At 28.3% G+C, this 15,773-nt stretch overlaps 1 protein-coding gene and 1 pseudogene across 1 annotated transcript; both read left to right on the top strand.

Annotated features, from left to right (window-relative positions):
* Window positions 1-4,268: 4,268 nt before the first annotated feature.
* On the top strand, window positions 4,269-7,049 carry LOC115237280. The gene is made up of 8 exons (XM_029810221.1): window positions 4,269-4,566; window positions 4,832-4,951; window positions 5,070-5,187; window positions 5,642-5,906; window positions 6,027-6,140; window positions 6,211-6,301; window positions 6,589-6,734; window positions 6,890-7,049. Exons 1-8 carry the CDS (start codon window positions 4,423-4,425, stop codon window positions 7,047-7,049), a joined length of 1,158 nt encoding a protein of 385 aa, XP_029666081.1. The 5' UTR covers window positions 4,269-4,422.
* A 7,210-nt stretch (window positions 7,050-14,259) lies between these two features.
* Window positions 14,260-15,773, top strand: part of LOC115237264 — a 13,152-nt pseudogene continuing 11,638 nt past the window's right edge.

The following is a 15,773-nucleotide window of genomic DNA, read 5'->3' on the forward strand; positions in this document are numbered from 1 at the left end:
GTAATGCATCGCTTGGAAATAAAGAAGCATTTATATTACATCTGTTATTTGTACTTGTCATCTTTTTATATATGTTTATAGCTAATTATGCTGGGCAAGAAATTTTAAATTACGGTACTCATATATACTCCACCGCGTAAGGAACAATTTGTTGTTGGCAATTGCATATACTTATGTACATATATTAATATATAGATACATATCTTCTTCATTAGTAATTTATTATTATTTATTATATTATTTCATAGGTACAATGTTCGATGGTATAATGCACCATTACACGTACAGAAGATGATATTGTTGATTTTACAAAGGGGCAGTAAAACTTTCGGCCTAAATGTTGCCGGACTATTTGCAATATCATTAGAATGTTTTGCCATGGTAAAAATTATCGTATGTCATAAATTGCGATTTTTACAGCTAGTTTAGCATATTTCATAGTACAATGTAAGAGACGTATGCATTTCATTATTACAGTTAACGAAAGCGTCGACGTCTTATTTCACCGTCATATATACTATGCAGCAATGATGTAAAAATTCATTATTTAATAAAAATCGACCATAAAATATTATATTTCCCACATTTGAAACTGTAAAATGTTATTTCAATAAAGTTTGCATAAATTAAATAACACCAGATAACAGCATTTTGTTTCCTGACTGTTGCACTGTTTAAATAATTAAGGAATCACAAATTCACAATTATTTTTTTTAGATAATAGATATCTATTTAATTTTTCTATTATGAAAAACATATACACATCATGTGAAATGTGTGTTGAAAAAGTATGAAACAAAACGAATGACATCTATTACTCTAAAATTAATGTTACAAATGTATACAGAATTGACGTGTATATTTTTGAACGAGTACGATGATATCATAATTTTTCATCAATATCAATAAGTGATATATCATAAGAGATCTAATAAACAAAAATGTAAATATAATATAAAATAATATAAAAACATGCATGTGTTTCAATTAAGAGAAACAATTATTGAGTATCGCTTGTTACAAGTGTAGAAAGTTTTGAATAAAGATTCACGGTACCTTGTATATTTTGGCCGGCGACAGTTTTATAGCTTTGCCAAGACACGTCAGGCGGATCGACTCTGTGTTCCTGTAGAAGGACAAACTTCTTCCACGAGCGCACATACAAGACTGAGGCGTATGAAACCGAGTTATTTGAAAAAAGAGCGATTGCGCTTGCGCCGGCTTCGATCGAAGAATAGCCACTCTGTGAGTGTTTGGTTGTGTGAGGTAACACCTGTTAATTTTCTTTCGGTGTAAAATCGATTGTCTACTTATCTCTTTTCAAGCGAATGTTGAACTGTACGAGTGTTTCGATAAGTGTTCTCGTGATAATGTTTTGTGCGGCATTGCGTTTTGCATTTATACAAAATTGTGTGTGTTAAATGTATTGTAATTATAAGTTTAAAAATTTTAGTAGATAGAGATTTATTATAGAAAAGTAATTTATTATATCGGTAATTATTCAGTTTAGCGTCCTCACCTCAAATATCGATGAAATTATGCTCATTCGATGCGTTTTTGAATAAAACGAAAGAATATAGCAGAAAAAAGCGTCGCTCTGCCCCGCGAAGCGAAATATAATTATATGATTATTAAGTAAATATCTATAAAAGGTGACACCTCATCGATTTTTTCATTTTGATATATGTTATAAACAATAAATTTCTGAGTAACTTTAACTTAACAACTATGTGGGGTCGCATGCAGTTTCCGGAATATATCACTTTAAAGTATCCCAAGTATTGAGAACATAATGCTAATATTTTACAGAAACAAACCCAATGACTTTGATCATGACAAATGTCAAAATCACTATCCTAATATTCTCCAAAAGGTTTTAAGCGTCGCTCGTTGATTATTAAAAAGTTAATAACAAAAGAATTTCCACAAAATAGGTACTTTTCAGACCATGTATATTTAAAAAATGTATTCTTAGCAAATTGAATTAATTATGTAGAAAAATCGAACGCGTGGGCGGGGGAGGAAAATATTGCGGTGAAAGATTGCTACAATATGTATGCAATCTTTGTGTGCTGTATGGGATATATCAAAATGAAAAAATAGATGATATGTCATTTTTTACAGATATTTACCAATCATCGGGGAATATGTGAATAATATATACATATTTGATAATATTCTGAATTTTTTATATGTGTATGTCCGAAAATAAAAAGAAAATATTACATAATAGAACTATAAAAATTGAAAATCTAATTATAAATTCTAAATTCCAAATAAAATAAAAAAAATCATGATTATACATTTAACATTTATACACAATTTATACATATTCATAAAACATTAATATATCAGCCATGCTATTTTAGATTTTTTGGATTTTATCGCTTCAAAACAACAAAAAAAAAAAGATTTACTATACCTTTTCATTGTAACTGTAATGCCTTTATATATTTGTAAATTATGAATGCATTTTCTTATTTATTATATCTAATCGTTTGTTCGTAGGTATAACGTTCGTTGGTACGTAGCACTGTTACATATATAAAAGTTAATATTATTTTTGTTGCAAAAAGATAGCAAATCTTTCAGTCTGAATGTCGGTGGATTGTTTGTAACATCCTTGAAAACATTTGCCTTGCGTGTAATAAAAATTATACCATATATTATGATATAGAATAGACAATATGGCATGTATTGCACAATCAAAATAAAAGAGAACGACTATTTATTGTAGTTAACGAATGCATTAATATCTTATTTCACTGTCATGTACTATACCCAGCAACGTGAAGAATATATCGTCTAATATATTGAAATAAAAAGTCTAATATATTGCAATAAACGAGTATATCTAGTATATTGAAAATAAAAAATAGTAGTAAGTGTAAGAACATAAACGTCCAGTTTTTTACCTGCAATTAATTGAGTCTCATCTCCAGTTAATAATCAGAACAAATAATTTAAAATATATACTGTCTTTTTAAATCTTAACAATACTGATTTTCTTTTTAAATTATGTTACCTATGTAAGCAAAGAGAAAAAAATTAATACTCTTTTAAATAACTAGTTTAATAATATTTATATTCCGAAAATAAATATTTTTTTTGTGCATGCCTCGAATATATAAAAAACAAAAGCAGCGAAATGTCGACAATTGATGAATAAAATAATAATTTCAGAAACATATAAATCCCCGCCATGTTAGAGAATAGCGAGGATATGTTGTTGGAAGAAAAACATCACACACACACATTAATTAAAGTCATAAGATATTACTTAAAAAATGGATGATATAACAAGTAAGCGTAATATATTTTTAATGGCACCGTACTTTTCAACTGTTGAAAAATTTGATTTAAATTTAACATATATCGCATGTCCAAACGGTCTACATAAATTTTTGTGTTAATTAAACATAAAATGGATATGTTAAATGGTGACATTAATTACTATGTTAGTATTTCAACACAAAATGAATGCAAACTTCATAGTCATTTAAAATAAATTTTGTGTAAAATCAACATATTTTTTATGATAAGATTAACTTGAAAAGATGTTATTAAAGGACTGTAATCACTCTCATTCCTATTATAGAATAAAATTAATATTTTTTTCTGTAGATTTAAATAGATAAACTTGTCACTGATAATACGGAATATATCTATTGGGTAAAATTAAAAATATGTGCTATTTTACATTGTGTTATTTTAACCATTTTTTCAGTTGTTTTAATAATTTAACATCTGTGTTCAATTAATACAATAACAATATGTTAAATTAACACATAAATGTGTTAAACATTTAACACACAAATTTTAACCGGCGTATTTTTTAATAAGACAACACAAATTTTCCAACAATGTACCAAATCTGAACCGTTATTATGTGCAAAAAATTAGCGTCAAGTTAGAAACTACATATAGTAATGCTTACTTTAACGGTAATATTTTCATGGCTGCCGTGATAGCGCGTAAAGGCGATCAATCCACACTGTCTTCAAAGAACAACCGTACCCGACGAGTGCACGAGCTAGAATGAGGGACGTAAAAATGCGACGCGGGGGAAAAAAGCGACTGCGCTTGCGCGAACTTAAACTAAGAATTCATATTGCCTGAATACCTTTATGTGAGAAATAAACATCCGTCAAATTTTTCTTCACTGTCAAATCGATAGTTAAATAATTTCCTACCCCTTCCTAAGCAAAGATACGAAATTGCGAATATTTTCACCGTTTGCGATCTCATGCTAGTATTTTGTACTGTATTGTCATACATTTATATATTAAAGATATTTACGTTACAATTTACAATACAAAAGGAACAAATTATGAAATATTTAAGAAAGAACTTGAGAATGAGGGATAGTTGAAATCTTGCTAATTTTTTCATGGTCAGACGCGTCTCGATTCTCATCGAAAGATGATATGCATTGTGAAACAGCATTTCAAACTCAATCGTGTTCTTTTACTTGCAATTGGCTTATGGCCTTATCACCAATCATTATTCGTTCGATTTCAGCGAATCTTGCTTATTGGTATTCTGATAAGTAGTGCTGTATTTCAGGTATGCCAATACTCTTTCAATTGCATTATTATGTATCTAATAGGCCATTATATGTTTAAATTTAATTATTCAATAATATATAGTCTATATATAATAATAATATATTTAATTTTTAACAATACGAAATGCTATAAAAATGCTGTATTATGAACATTTTATATGATTATAATCATTTCGTTATGTAATCATGAACCGAAAAGTAACTGACTATTTCAAACTAGTAATCAAATAAACCAAATAATTTTAATCAATATATTGATTGCAGTTTACAGTATTTTTGACTTCAGAATGTACACTTGACTTTGTTATCAAAATTCTCTCTTCCGTATTATATTTTATGATATTTATGATTAAATACAACTCGTTTTGGGTTAATTTTCAAGCCGTGAGTTACACCATTATTAGATTTGTTTAATATACAATTAAATTAATCTTTTCTTGTATATAACTTTTTCAAATTTTACAACATAAGATGTGTAAATAAACCATTTTTAACATGATAGGTGAAAAGTTTATTGGAGCAACTTCAAAATATTTGTAATGAGTTAAAAGATGAGAATGAAGTTGTTATTATGAAAAAATATGGGAACAACGCAAAATGTTATACAACTAGAATAATAGGTAAAACACAATATTTTAAAAAAGAATTAATTAAACAGTAACAAAAATCAAATGATTAGGAAGAAAAAAGAAAAAAAAATTTCATATTTTGTGCGAATATATTTCCGAGTATTATATATCAAAATATAAATAACGTAAAAAACGTAATAAATTTTTTTTAATTGTATAATTTATTTAATTAAAATTAATATTTATTTATATTATTACCAAAAATAAAAATTCTTGGATTTTTTAAATAGTATTTTAAATACTGCAACAATCTAAAAATCTGTAGTAAAAAACTTTTTGTGCTGTTGTCTGCAAAAATGTTTAAAACAAGTGATACAAAAACCAATAAATATATATAAAATATAAAAAAGATATTCGATACAATATTTCGAATTAGTTATGAACTAATCGCGATTAGAAAATTTCAAAAACAGCGCGATTTATATGTCTTTTTAAATATATTTAGGGGTTTCAATGTTCAGCATATTTATTTCCTTTTTTGTGCCAATATGGCCGCGTATTCTTGATATTGTTCTGCCCATGAATGAATCTCGATCACGTTCTACACTATTACATCTGACCCAGTACTTTGTCGATCAGGAAAAGTATTATTATTTAATTGTCTTGCACATGAACGCAGCCATGTGTATAGGGGGAACTGCAATTATAGGAACAGGAACAATGCTCATAGCATACCTCAAACATGCTTGCGGAATGTTTACAATTGCCAGGTAAAAAAAATATAATACCTTCATAAAAATTTTTCATAACGTAAGTAAAATCTTTTTTACCATTTTCCAAACAAAAAATAGAGAAACAATAGTTATATATAAGATAAATATTATTTATAGTTACCGTATCGAGCAAGCAATGACAGTTAATAATTTACAAAATAGCTTACAGAATGAGATTTTAATTTATAAGGAAATAATTTGTGCAGTGGACGTTCATTGCAAAGCTATAGAGTTGGTATATTTATCCAATTATACAATATTTGCTAATAATAAACATAACGATATTTTCTTGTTCTTAAAGATTCTCCAAATCTTTAATATCTAGTTTTGAGGGATCATTCTTTTTTTTAATAGGATTTGGTGTGATTTGTTTGAGTCTCAACCTTTTTGAAGTACGTTTTTAAACTTATCTAGCTTATATTGTGACATATAATATCATAATTAAAAAAATTTGTTAATAAAAAAATAATAAACGAGCTATGAAAATATTTGAAAATCTAAATTCTAAATTGAACTAACATCAAAATTATAAATTATACGGAAAAAAGATGTAAAACAAAAAAGTTTCATATCTAATGTTTCTAATTTTATTTTGCAATATAATTTGCCTATAAAAACTGTTTAATTTTAATATGCATATATACAAAGAACATTGATCGCAGTCCATTTATTGTTTTAGATGTATCAGACTTTATCGTATGGAGATGATAGAGAAGAATTTTTATTTCACTTTATAATTGTAAACCTAATTCTTTTATACATGTTCTTAGCTAACTATGCCGGACAAGAAATAATAGATCACAATAATCATATATTTTATACCGCGTAAGAAACAAAATTTTATATATTATGTTCACAATTTTACACTTCCTATAAAATGAAAATATAAAGTTAAAATTCGAAAAACCTATACATCTAATTGTAAGATTACTGACACACTTCTCAAATTATCGATTCGTTGTCTGGTCATTTGTTCGTAGATACAACGTTCGCTGGTATGTAGCACCGTTACACGTACAGAAACAGATATTATTTATATTACAAAGGAGCACCAAAGCTGTTAGTCTAAATGTGGGTGGACTGTTCGCAGCATCCTTAAACTGCTTTGCCTCCGTAAATATCATTTATGAAGATATTTAACGATTCTATCCAAGATCAAACCAATGACACCATTTTATGTTCCCCTCAAAACCATACAATTTTTGTTCAAAACGTTTTTCTCTAAAATGCTTAGCTTTTGAAAGAAAAAGGGTGTACGGGTTAGTCTAGGACACCCTGTATATACAGTTGTGCTTATAAGTATTTTGACTAAAAGATTTTTTCATATATCTTTATTTATAATAGTATCGTAAATAAGTAATGCACATGAACAAAAAAGTTATTCAATTCTTACAACTTTTGTATAAGAAAAATGAATATTATTAAATTTTGCTTCCTTATAGAAACTTTGTTTTCGTGACAAAATTTTTTTTCGGGTTTTTGATGCTAATGTGTTCAGAATGTTCAAAAACGTCAAAAGATCATATTCCTAAAAAATGTATGTATGTATGTATGTATGTATGTATGTATGTGTGTGTGTGTGTGTATGTACGCGATTTGTTGTGCAATCGCTAATTTCCGCAATTTTTGAGATATCTAGTTAAATTTTTTTACATGGATAGAATATTATTAAAGGATAGTTGGTATTGAATTTGGTAAGAATCGGTGAAAAGGTTTATTTTTTATAAAATCTTAAATTTTTAAAAAATGCTTGTATACGTTGTAACTTTCACAAATTTTGAGATATCGGGTTAAATTTTTTTACATGTATAGATTATTATTAAAGGATGATTGGTATTAAATTTGGTAAGAATCGGCGAAAGGGTTCATTTTTTATAAAATTTTGAATTTTTTAAGAAATGTCTGTAGAAGTTGTAACTTTCACAAATTTTGAAATATCGGGTTAAATTTTTTTACATAAATAGAGTATCGTTAAAGGATGGTTGGTATTGAATTTAGTGAGAATCGGTGATTGCTTCTTTATTTTTTTATTTCGCTCACAAAGCTTCCTTTATGAGAAAGCAAAAATTGAAAAATCCGCATGTTTTTATAATAAAAAGGCACTAATGTTTTTGATGAGTGAACAAAATTATTTTGACAGCATGTAATAGTTCAAGAAAAACAATATTTTTTAAAGTGGATACATAAATTCTTCCATATTGTGATTCAAATATGTTTAATACTTTGTCGCATATCCATTGGCACTCATAACAGCTTTGCATCGCCTTGGCATGGAATCAATCAGTTTAGAAATGCGATCAAAAAGAATTTTTGACCATTCAGTTTTTAAAGCGGTCAAGAATTCATTCATATTTGTGAAATTTCGGATTCTTATCCGTCTATCGAGCTCTTTCCACATATGCTCAATGGGGTTTAAGTCGGGACTTTGACTTGGCCATTCCAAAACTTTTATTTTTTGTTTGTTGAAGTATTCTTTAACATATCGAGAGCTGTACTTTGGATCATTATCTTGTTGAAATGTCCAACCTCGTGGCATATTTCTTTTTGCATATGGGAGCATTTGTTTATCTAAAATTTCTTGATAAGCGGTCCATATTCCTCTATCCAAAATAATGGACCTACTCCTTTACGAGAAAAACGTCTCCAGACCATGACATTCCCTTCACCATGCTTCACAGTAGGTACTTGATATCGGATATTATATCTTTCATTTTTGGGGCGACGAACATACTTTATTCCGTCGGAAGAAAACATTAAATTAAATTTACTTTCGTCACTCCACAGCACCTTAGACCACTCAACTGATGTTCAATTTTGATGAGCTTTAGCAAATGTTATTCGGGCTTTTCTGTTCTTTTTAGAAATTAAAGGTTTCTTATTGAGTCGTCGAGCTATTAAACCTTGTTCTTTAAGATGTTGTTTTATGGTAGAAACATGTACATTTACTCCATAGTTTTCATGTAAATCTTTAGCAATAGCTGTGGCAGATTTTTGAGAATCTGCTATAGACTGCCTTTAAATTAATTTGTCTTTCTGGATAGTTGTTTTTCGTGGACGTCCCGACCTACTCTTATTATGTACATCACCTCTGACTTTATAACGACGATTCCGAACACTTACAAGTTGTCCCGATATGCCAAAGTCACGGGAAACGCTTATTTGTGTGCATCCTTCCTTCAGAGCATAAATGACAGCCTCTGTTATTTCTATAGAATATTCTTTTCTCTTTGGCATGGTTTTTCTAATATTTAAACATCGAAACATCAATATATATAAATAAAATTTTTACTTTTTTAGGTTTAATACCCTCAAAAATATTTGTCAAAATACTTACGAGCCAAACGAATAATGAAAACAAAAAATAAAAAGTATTAATTGCTTGATAATTCGTATTGATTTGTAATTTGTGCATGTGTTTCTTATCAGATGTCGTGTGTGACTGCCAAGTTTGTTGATCACATTGACCTTTAGCCGTGCGCGCTTCAAAAACTGTTTGTCAAAATACTTATGAACGCAACTGTATATAATGTCTCATTTCCTTTTTTTTAATCATAATGTTGCTTACACAACATGAACAGAGAGGAAAAGATTGGTTGACTTACATGCATGTAAAATCGATTACGTTAACGAAACCAACCCCATAGTTTTTTTTTTATAAATAACATGTGTGTTTTAATGCAGTTCAGATATGCGAGATCTTTTACTCTACTGCCGCATGTTAGTATTAAGTAAAAGTTTACAACATGGAATACTTTCTATCAGCGATATTTTCATGATTAGGTAGATATGTCTAATACATCTGATGAACCGAGAGACTTTATTCTTAAAAGAATAAACATATATCTTTTATATTTAAAGCAAAACAAGTATTCGTATTTAATGGTAAGAAAAAAAGAGAAACGAAAAAAGTGAAAATAACTGAAAAGAATAGACCTAACATTATTAAATCACACTTTAATCTATTTCTAATAATTATAAATAAGATAAGTTTTTTAAAAAAATAGTACAAACAGAAAAAATAGATTTTTTAGCTATTTTCAAACAATTTTTACCATAAGAAAGTCTTGGATATAGTCTTCTTGGATATAATCAAAATATCAAAATATGGTTTGGAGAGAATATAGAATAGCAAGGGAGACATCGAATCACAGTATAACCGTCAAGGGATGAGTTACCTCCTCTAACCCCAACTTTAAAATCTTAAATGGCACTATCCTCCTTCTGATACCTCAAATTAAAGATTTCAACAAGTACCTTTCATCTGCACAAGAAAAATTCAAATCGATCTAATTGTTTTCGAATGATACCGATTTGATGGTGGAAAAGTTATTATTTTTTAAAGCTATAAATGAGACATGTTTCATTTAATTTTTGATTATTCTTATAAAGTATTGTAGTTATAGTAAAGCAGTAGAAACAATTTTTGATGGAAAAATTATACAAAAAATTATATTTGTCCATTAATTTTTATAACTAACAAAAATAAAAACTCATTTATTATATTTTTTATTTAATGAAATGTTCAATATATGGTGTCCATTATTTTGTAAACAATAAAAAAGTCTGTTTTCAAGTTCCGTCCTGACATTTTGAAACAATTGTCTGGGAATATATCTGCACTCTCTGACGAACCATTGCCGAAGTTCAATCATTGCAAGCTAATTTTTCCACAAAAGTTGTTTCTATTCCTTTACTATAACTATAATACTTTACAAAAACAAATAGAAATTAAATGAAACGTGTCGCATTTATAACTTTTAGTAATTACAACTTTTTCAATCAAATCGATACCATTCGAAAACAAATTGATCAATTTGAATTTTTCTTGTGCAGGTGAAAAATACTCGTTGAGATCTTTAATTTGCGGTTTCACAAAGAGAGGAGTGCCATTTGAGATTTTAAAGTTGAGGTAGGGACCGTGTAGGAAATAACTTACCTCTTGACGGTTATATTGCGATTCGATGTCCCCCTTGCTATCCTATATTCTTCCCAAACCGTGTTTTGATATCTTTACTAGTTACCGAGATATTTAAGTTAATAATTTTCAAATTGAAATTCTGTATAAGGGTGAGCCACGCAATTGGGGCGAGCAAAAAATTAAATGTTATAACAATTTTTCTATTTTTCTAAGAAAAATGTGCAATTGTACTTTTTCGGTGTGTCGTTGCACTTACAAAAAAATAAGTCGATAGAGATATATAAATAATAGAAAAATAGTCAATAGAAAAATTGTTATACCATTCAACTTTTGCCTGTACCATTTTTTTCTATCTCCAATCGCGTGGCCCATTCTGTATACAACTAGGTATCACATTCTTTCTGAAATATAAAATATAATATAAAAAGTATATAAAGAATGTAAAAGAGCAAATATAAGTGTATTAGCTACATTTTATTTTAATTATTACTAAAAATAGAATAACTTAAAAAAAAACATAAAGCTGTGCAATTAGTTTTGTTGGAAGAATATTCGACAGGGAAGTGGTTAAATAATTAAGAAATTTTAAATGTATAACACAACATTCAGAATAATTGACAAAATACCAATTTATATGACTACTTTTCTAAAATAATTCTTACGTATTATGCATATGTAATTTGTTTCTTCTTATTTTTCTGCCATATTGTTCATATATTCTTAATTATGCCTAATAAATAAATAAATATAATATAAATATGATAAACATAAATATAATAAATTATTATGCCTAAACTTATGTAGCAAATCGATATTTCAGAAAATTATAAAATAACAAATTGTATGACCACTTTTTTTTAACATGCTTAGTAATGTGCAGTGCATTTTTTGTTCTTTTCCTATCAATTTCGCCACGTCTTCTTATCATTATGCTGCCCATGAAATTCCGATCATTTTTCGGAATAGAATTTTTGATTATGAGTATTTCGATGGTCAAAAAAATATTTCTCAATAATCATGCTGAAAATGTGCATGCAGCTATTATTTATATAAGAGATAACTGCATTTACAGCAACAGAAACAATGCTCATTGTATATCTCAAACGTCCTTGCAGAATCTTTAGAACAGCCAGATAAGAAAATGCAGAAATGTAAATAATAAAAAACAATCGTATATTTTGTATTGTGAACAATATCTCGTTCGTCGTTTCTAATAAATTTATATTCCGTCCTCAGAGAGAATGACCTTGGTCCGCGCATAAGCGGGCAAAGTGGGGAGAACATGGCGAGATATTCATTACCGTATACGTAGATACGGCTTCTGTGGGTGGAGACCTGCGCGAAACGAACGAATTTTCGTCCGGACCGAGGTCATTTTCTCTTTGAACAGAGTGAATGATGATGTAAACAATTATAGCAAAAATATTATTTATGAGTATAACTAATGTATTGAGCAAGAAAAATCTCAATCAACTTTTTACAAAATAGCCAAAAGAGTGAAACTATGATTTATAAAAAGCTAATTTATACTGTAGATATCCATCGAAAAGCTATGAAGTTGGTATATAATATATAATAACGACATCAATAAAAAAGTAATATAAAAATAAAACTAATTGTAAGATTTATTCAATCTTTATTCAAGATCTTCCTCAAAGATTAGCAACTAATTAAGAATATAGAATTTAGTTGTCAATCTTTGATTGAGAAGACCTTGAGCAAAGACTGAAACTAATTCCGCTTGAACACACGTGTAATTAACGACTTGCATATTTTCCGTTAGAAAATGGTTATAACTGAAAAAGTACGATATTATAAAGATTTTAAGAGTCGCCGACGTGTACTAATAATATTTTTTGTTCTGTTCAAGGTTCGCCGAAAATTTAATATCAAGTTTTGAGATATCGGTCTTCGACTTTGTTGCTTTAACAGCAGAGGCTATGTTGCTGAGTCTGAATTTTTTTCAAGAGTGTTTTATATGTATTTCTAAATGAATAAAATAATAATATAACATATTTGGTTAATATAATATGATTAATATTTTGGTTATTATAATATAATTATATGATTATTGAGTAAATATTTATAAAAGGTGACACCTCATCGATTTTTTTATTTTGATATATGTTATAAACAATAAATTTCTGAGTAACTTTAACTTAACAACTATGTGCCCATACAGCACGGCAAGATTGTAACAACATTGCAGCAACATTTCTCAGCAACATTGCAACATTGCAGAAACATTGCAAAATATTGCTGCAATGTTGTTATGATATTGCAGCAACAATAAAATGTCCGCCTACAGAAATATTGCAAAATACTTTTTTTGTAATATTTTCGGAATATTGCTGTAACATTGCTAAAGTTATATTGTAAAATAATGTCTTTGCAATATTTCTGCAACATTACATTATGTATAAACACTGCAATATGCAATATTGCAATATTGCAGCAATGTTGTTGCAAGCTTCAGTGCTGTATGGGTGGGGTCGCATGCAGTTTCCGGAATATATCATTTTAAAGTACCCCAGTATTAAGAACATATAATGCTAAAACTTTACAAAAACGGACTTAATGATCATGTTCTTGACATATATGTTGTTAAGATCACTAAATATCCTCCAAAACGTTTTAAGCTTCGCTCGTTGTTTATCATAGAATTATTAACAAAAAGATTTTCACGCACATTAATTAAAGTCATAAGATATTATTTTAAAAATGGATGATACCACAGAAGATATAACAGATAAGCGTAATATATTTTTAATGACGACCATACTTTTTAACTGTCGAAAAATTTGGCTTAAATTTAACATATATCGTATATCCCAAACGGTCTACATAAAGATGTCATTAACGGACTGTAGTCACTCTCGCTCTTATTGTAAAATAAAATCAATATTTTTTTCTGTAGATTTAAACAGATAAACTTGACACTTATAATACGGAATATATCTATTGGATAAAATTAAAAATATGTGCACATTGTTTTATCTTAACACTTTTTTCAGTTGTTTTAATAATTTAACATTTGAGTTCAATTAACACAACAGCAATATGTTAAATGTGGGGGAAAGAAGGCGACTGCGCTTGCGCGAACATGAACCAATAGTTCATATTATCTGAGTACCTTTGTGTGAGAAATAAACATCCGTCAAATTTTTCTTCACTGTCAAATCGATAGTTAAATAATTTCCTACCCCTTCCTAAGCAAAGATACGAAATTGCGAATATTTTCGCCGTCCGCGATCTCACGCTAATATTTTGTACTGTGTTGTTATACATTTATATATTAAGATATTTACGTTACAATTTACGATTCAAAAGGAAGAAATTATGAAATATTCAAGAGAGAACTTGAGAACATGAGGATAGTTGAAATCTTTCTAATTTTTTCATAGTCAGACGTGTCTCGATTCTCATCGAAAAATGATATGCATTGTGAAACAGCATTTTAAACTCAATCGTATTCTTCTACTCACAATTGGCTTATGGCCTTATCAGCAATCATTACTTGTTCAATTTCAGCGAATCTTGCTTATTAGTATTTTAACAAGTTCTATTGTATTTCAGGTATGCCAATACTCTTTTAATTGCATTATTATGTATTTAATAGGCCATTATGTTTAAATTTAATTATTTATAATATATAATCTAAATATAATAATAATAATATATGAGGTCTGATCAAAAAGTATCCGATTTGATTAATATATGAATGTGTTAAATATTTAACACAAAATTTTATTTGGTGTATTTTTTAACAAAAAAACACAAATTTTCAGCGAATTTTTTAACAAGGAAACACAAATTTTCAGCGTATTTTTTAATAAGAAAACATAAATTTTCCAACAGTATACCAAATCTGAAGCGATATTATGTGTCAGAAATTAGCGTCAAGTTAGAAACTACATATAGTAATGTATACTTTACCAGTAATATTTTCATAGCTGCCGTGTTAGCGCGTAAAGGCGATCAATCAACACTGCCTTCAAAGCACAAACGTACCCGACGAGTGCTCGAGCTAGAATGAGGCACGTAAAAATGCGACGCGGAGGAAGAAGGCGACTGTGCTTGCACGAACTTATATATGAGGTCTGATCAAAAAGTATCCGATTTATTTTTTTTTGCGTTAATCAACTGGAGCCCGGTAACGGGACTAGCGCCGCATGCAACCTTGGACCCTATTGCACGTGCATGATTTTTTGCCAGACCGCGCATTTTTTGATCAGACCTCGTATTTAATTATTAACAATACGAACTGCTATAAAAATGTATTATAAACATTTTATATGATTATAATTATTTCGTTATGTAATTATGAATCGAAAAGTAACTGATTGTTACAAACAAGTAATTAAACTAAAGAAATAATTTTAATCAATTTATTGATTGCAGTTTACAATATTTTTGACTTCAGAATGTACACTTGATTTTGTTATCAAAATTCTCTCTTTTGTATTATTTTTTATGATATTTATGATTAAATACAACTCGTTTTGGATAAACTCTCAAGCTGTAAGTTACACCATTATTAGATTTGTTCAAAATACAATTAATCTCTCTTTTTTATACAACTTATCTAAATTTTAAAAGATGTGTAAATAAAATACTATTAACATGATAGATGAGAAATTTATTGGAGCAACTTCAAAATATTTGTAATGAGTTAAAAGATGAGAATGAAGTTAATATCATAAAAAAATATGGGAACAACGCGAAACGTTATACAACTAGAATAATAGGTAAAAAAACAATATCACACAAAGGTATAAATTAAACGATAACAAAAATCAAATGGAAGGAAAAAAAGAGAGAAGTTTCGCTATTTTTTGCAAATATACTCCTGAGTATTATATATCAAAATAGAAATAATGTAAAACACGTAATACAATTTTTATTAATTGCATAATTTATTTCTTTAAAAATAATATTTATTTATA

This window comes from Formica exsecta, unplaced genomic scaffold (assembly GCF_003651465.1).
Source record: "Formica exsecta isolate Colony F162 unplaced genomic scaffold, ASM365146v1 scaffold283, whole genome shotgun sequence".
Classification (NCBI taxonomy): Eukaryota; Metazoa; Arthropoda; class Insecta; order Hymenoptera; family Formicidae; genus Formica; species Formica exsecta.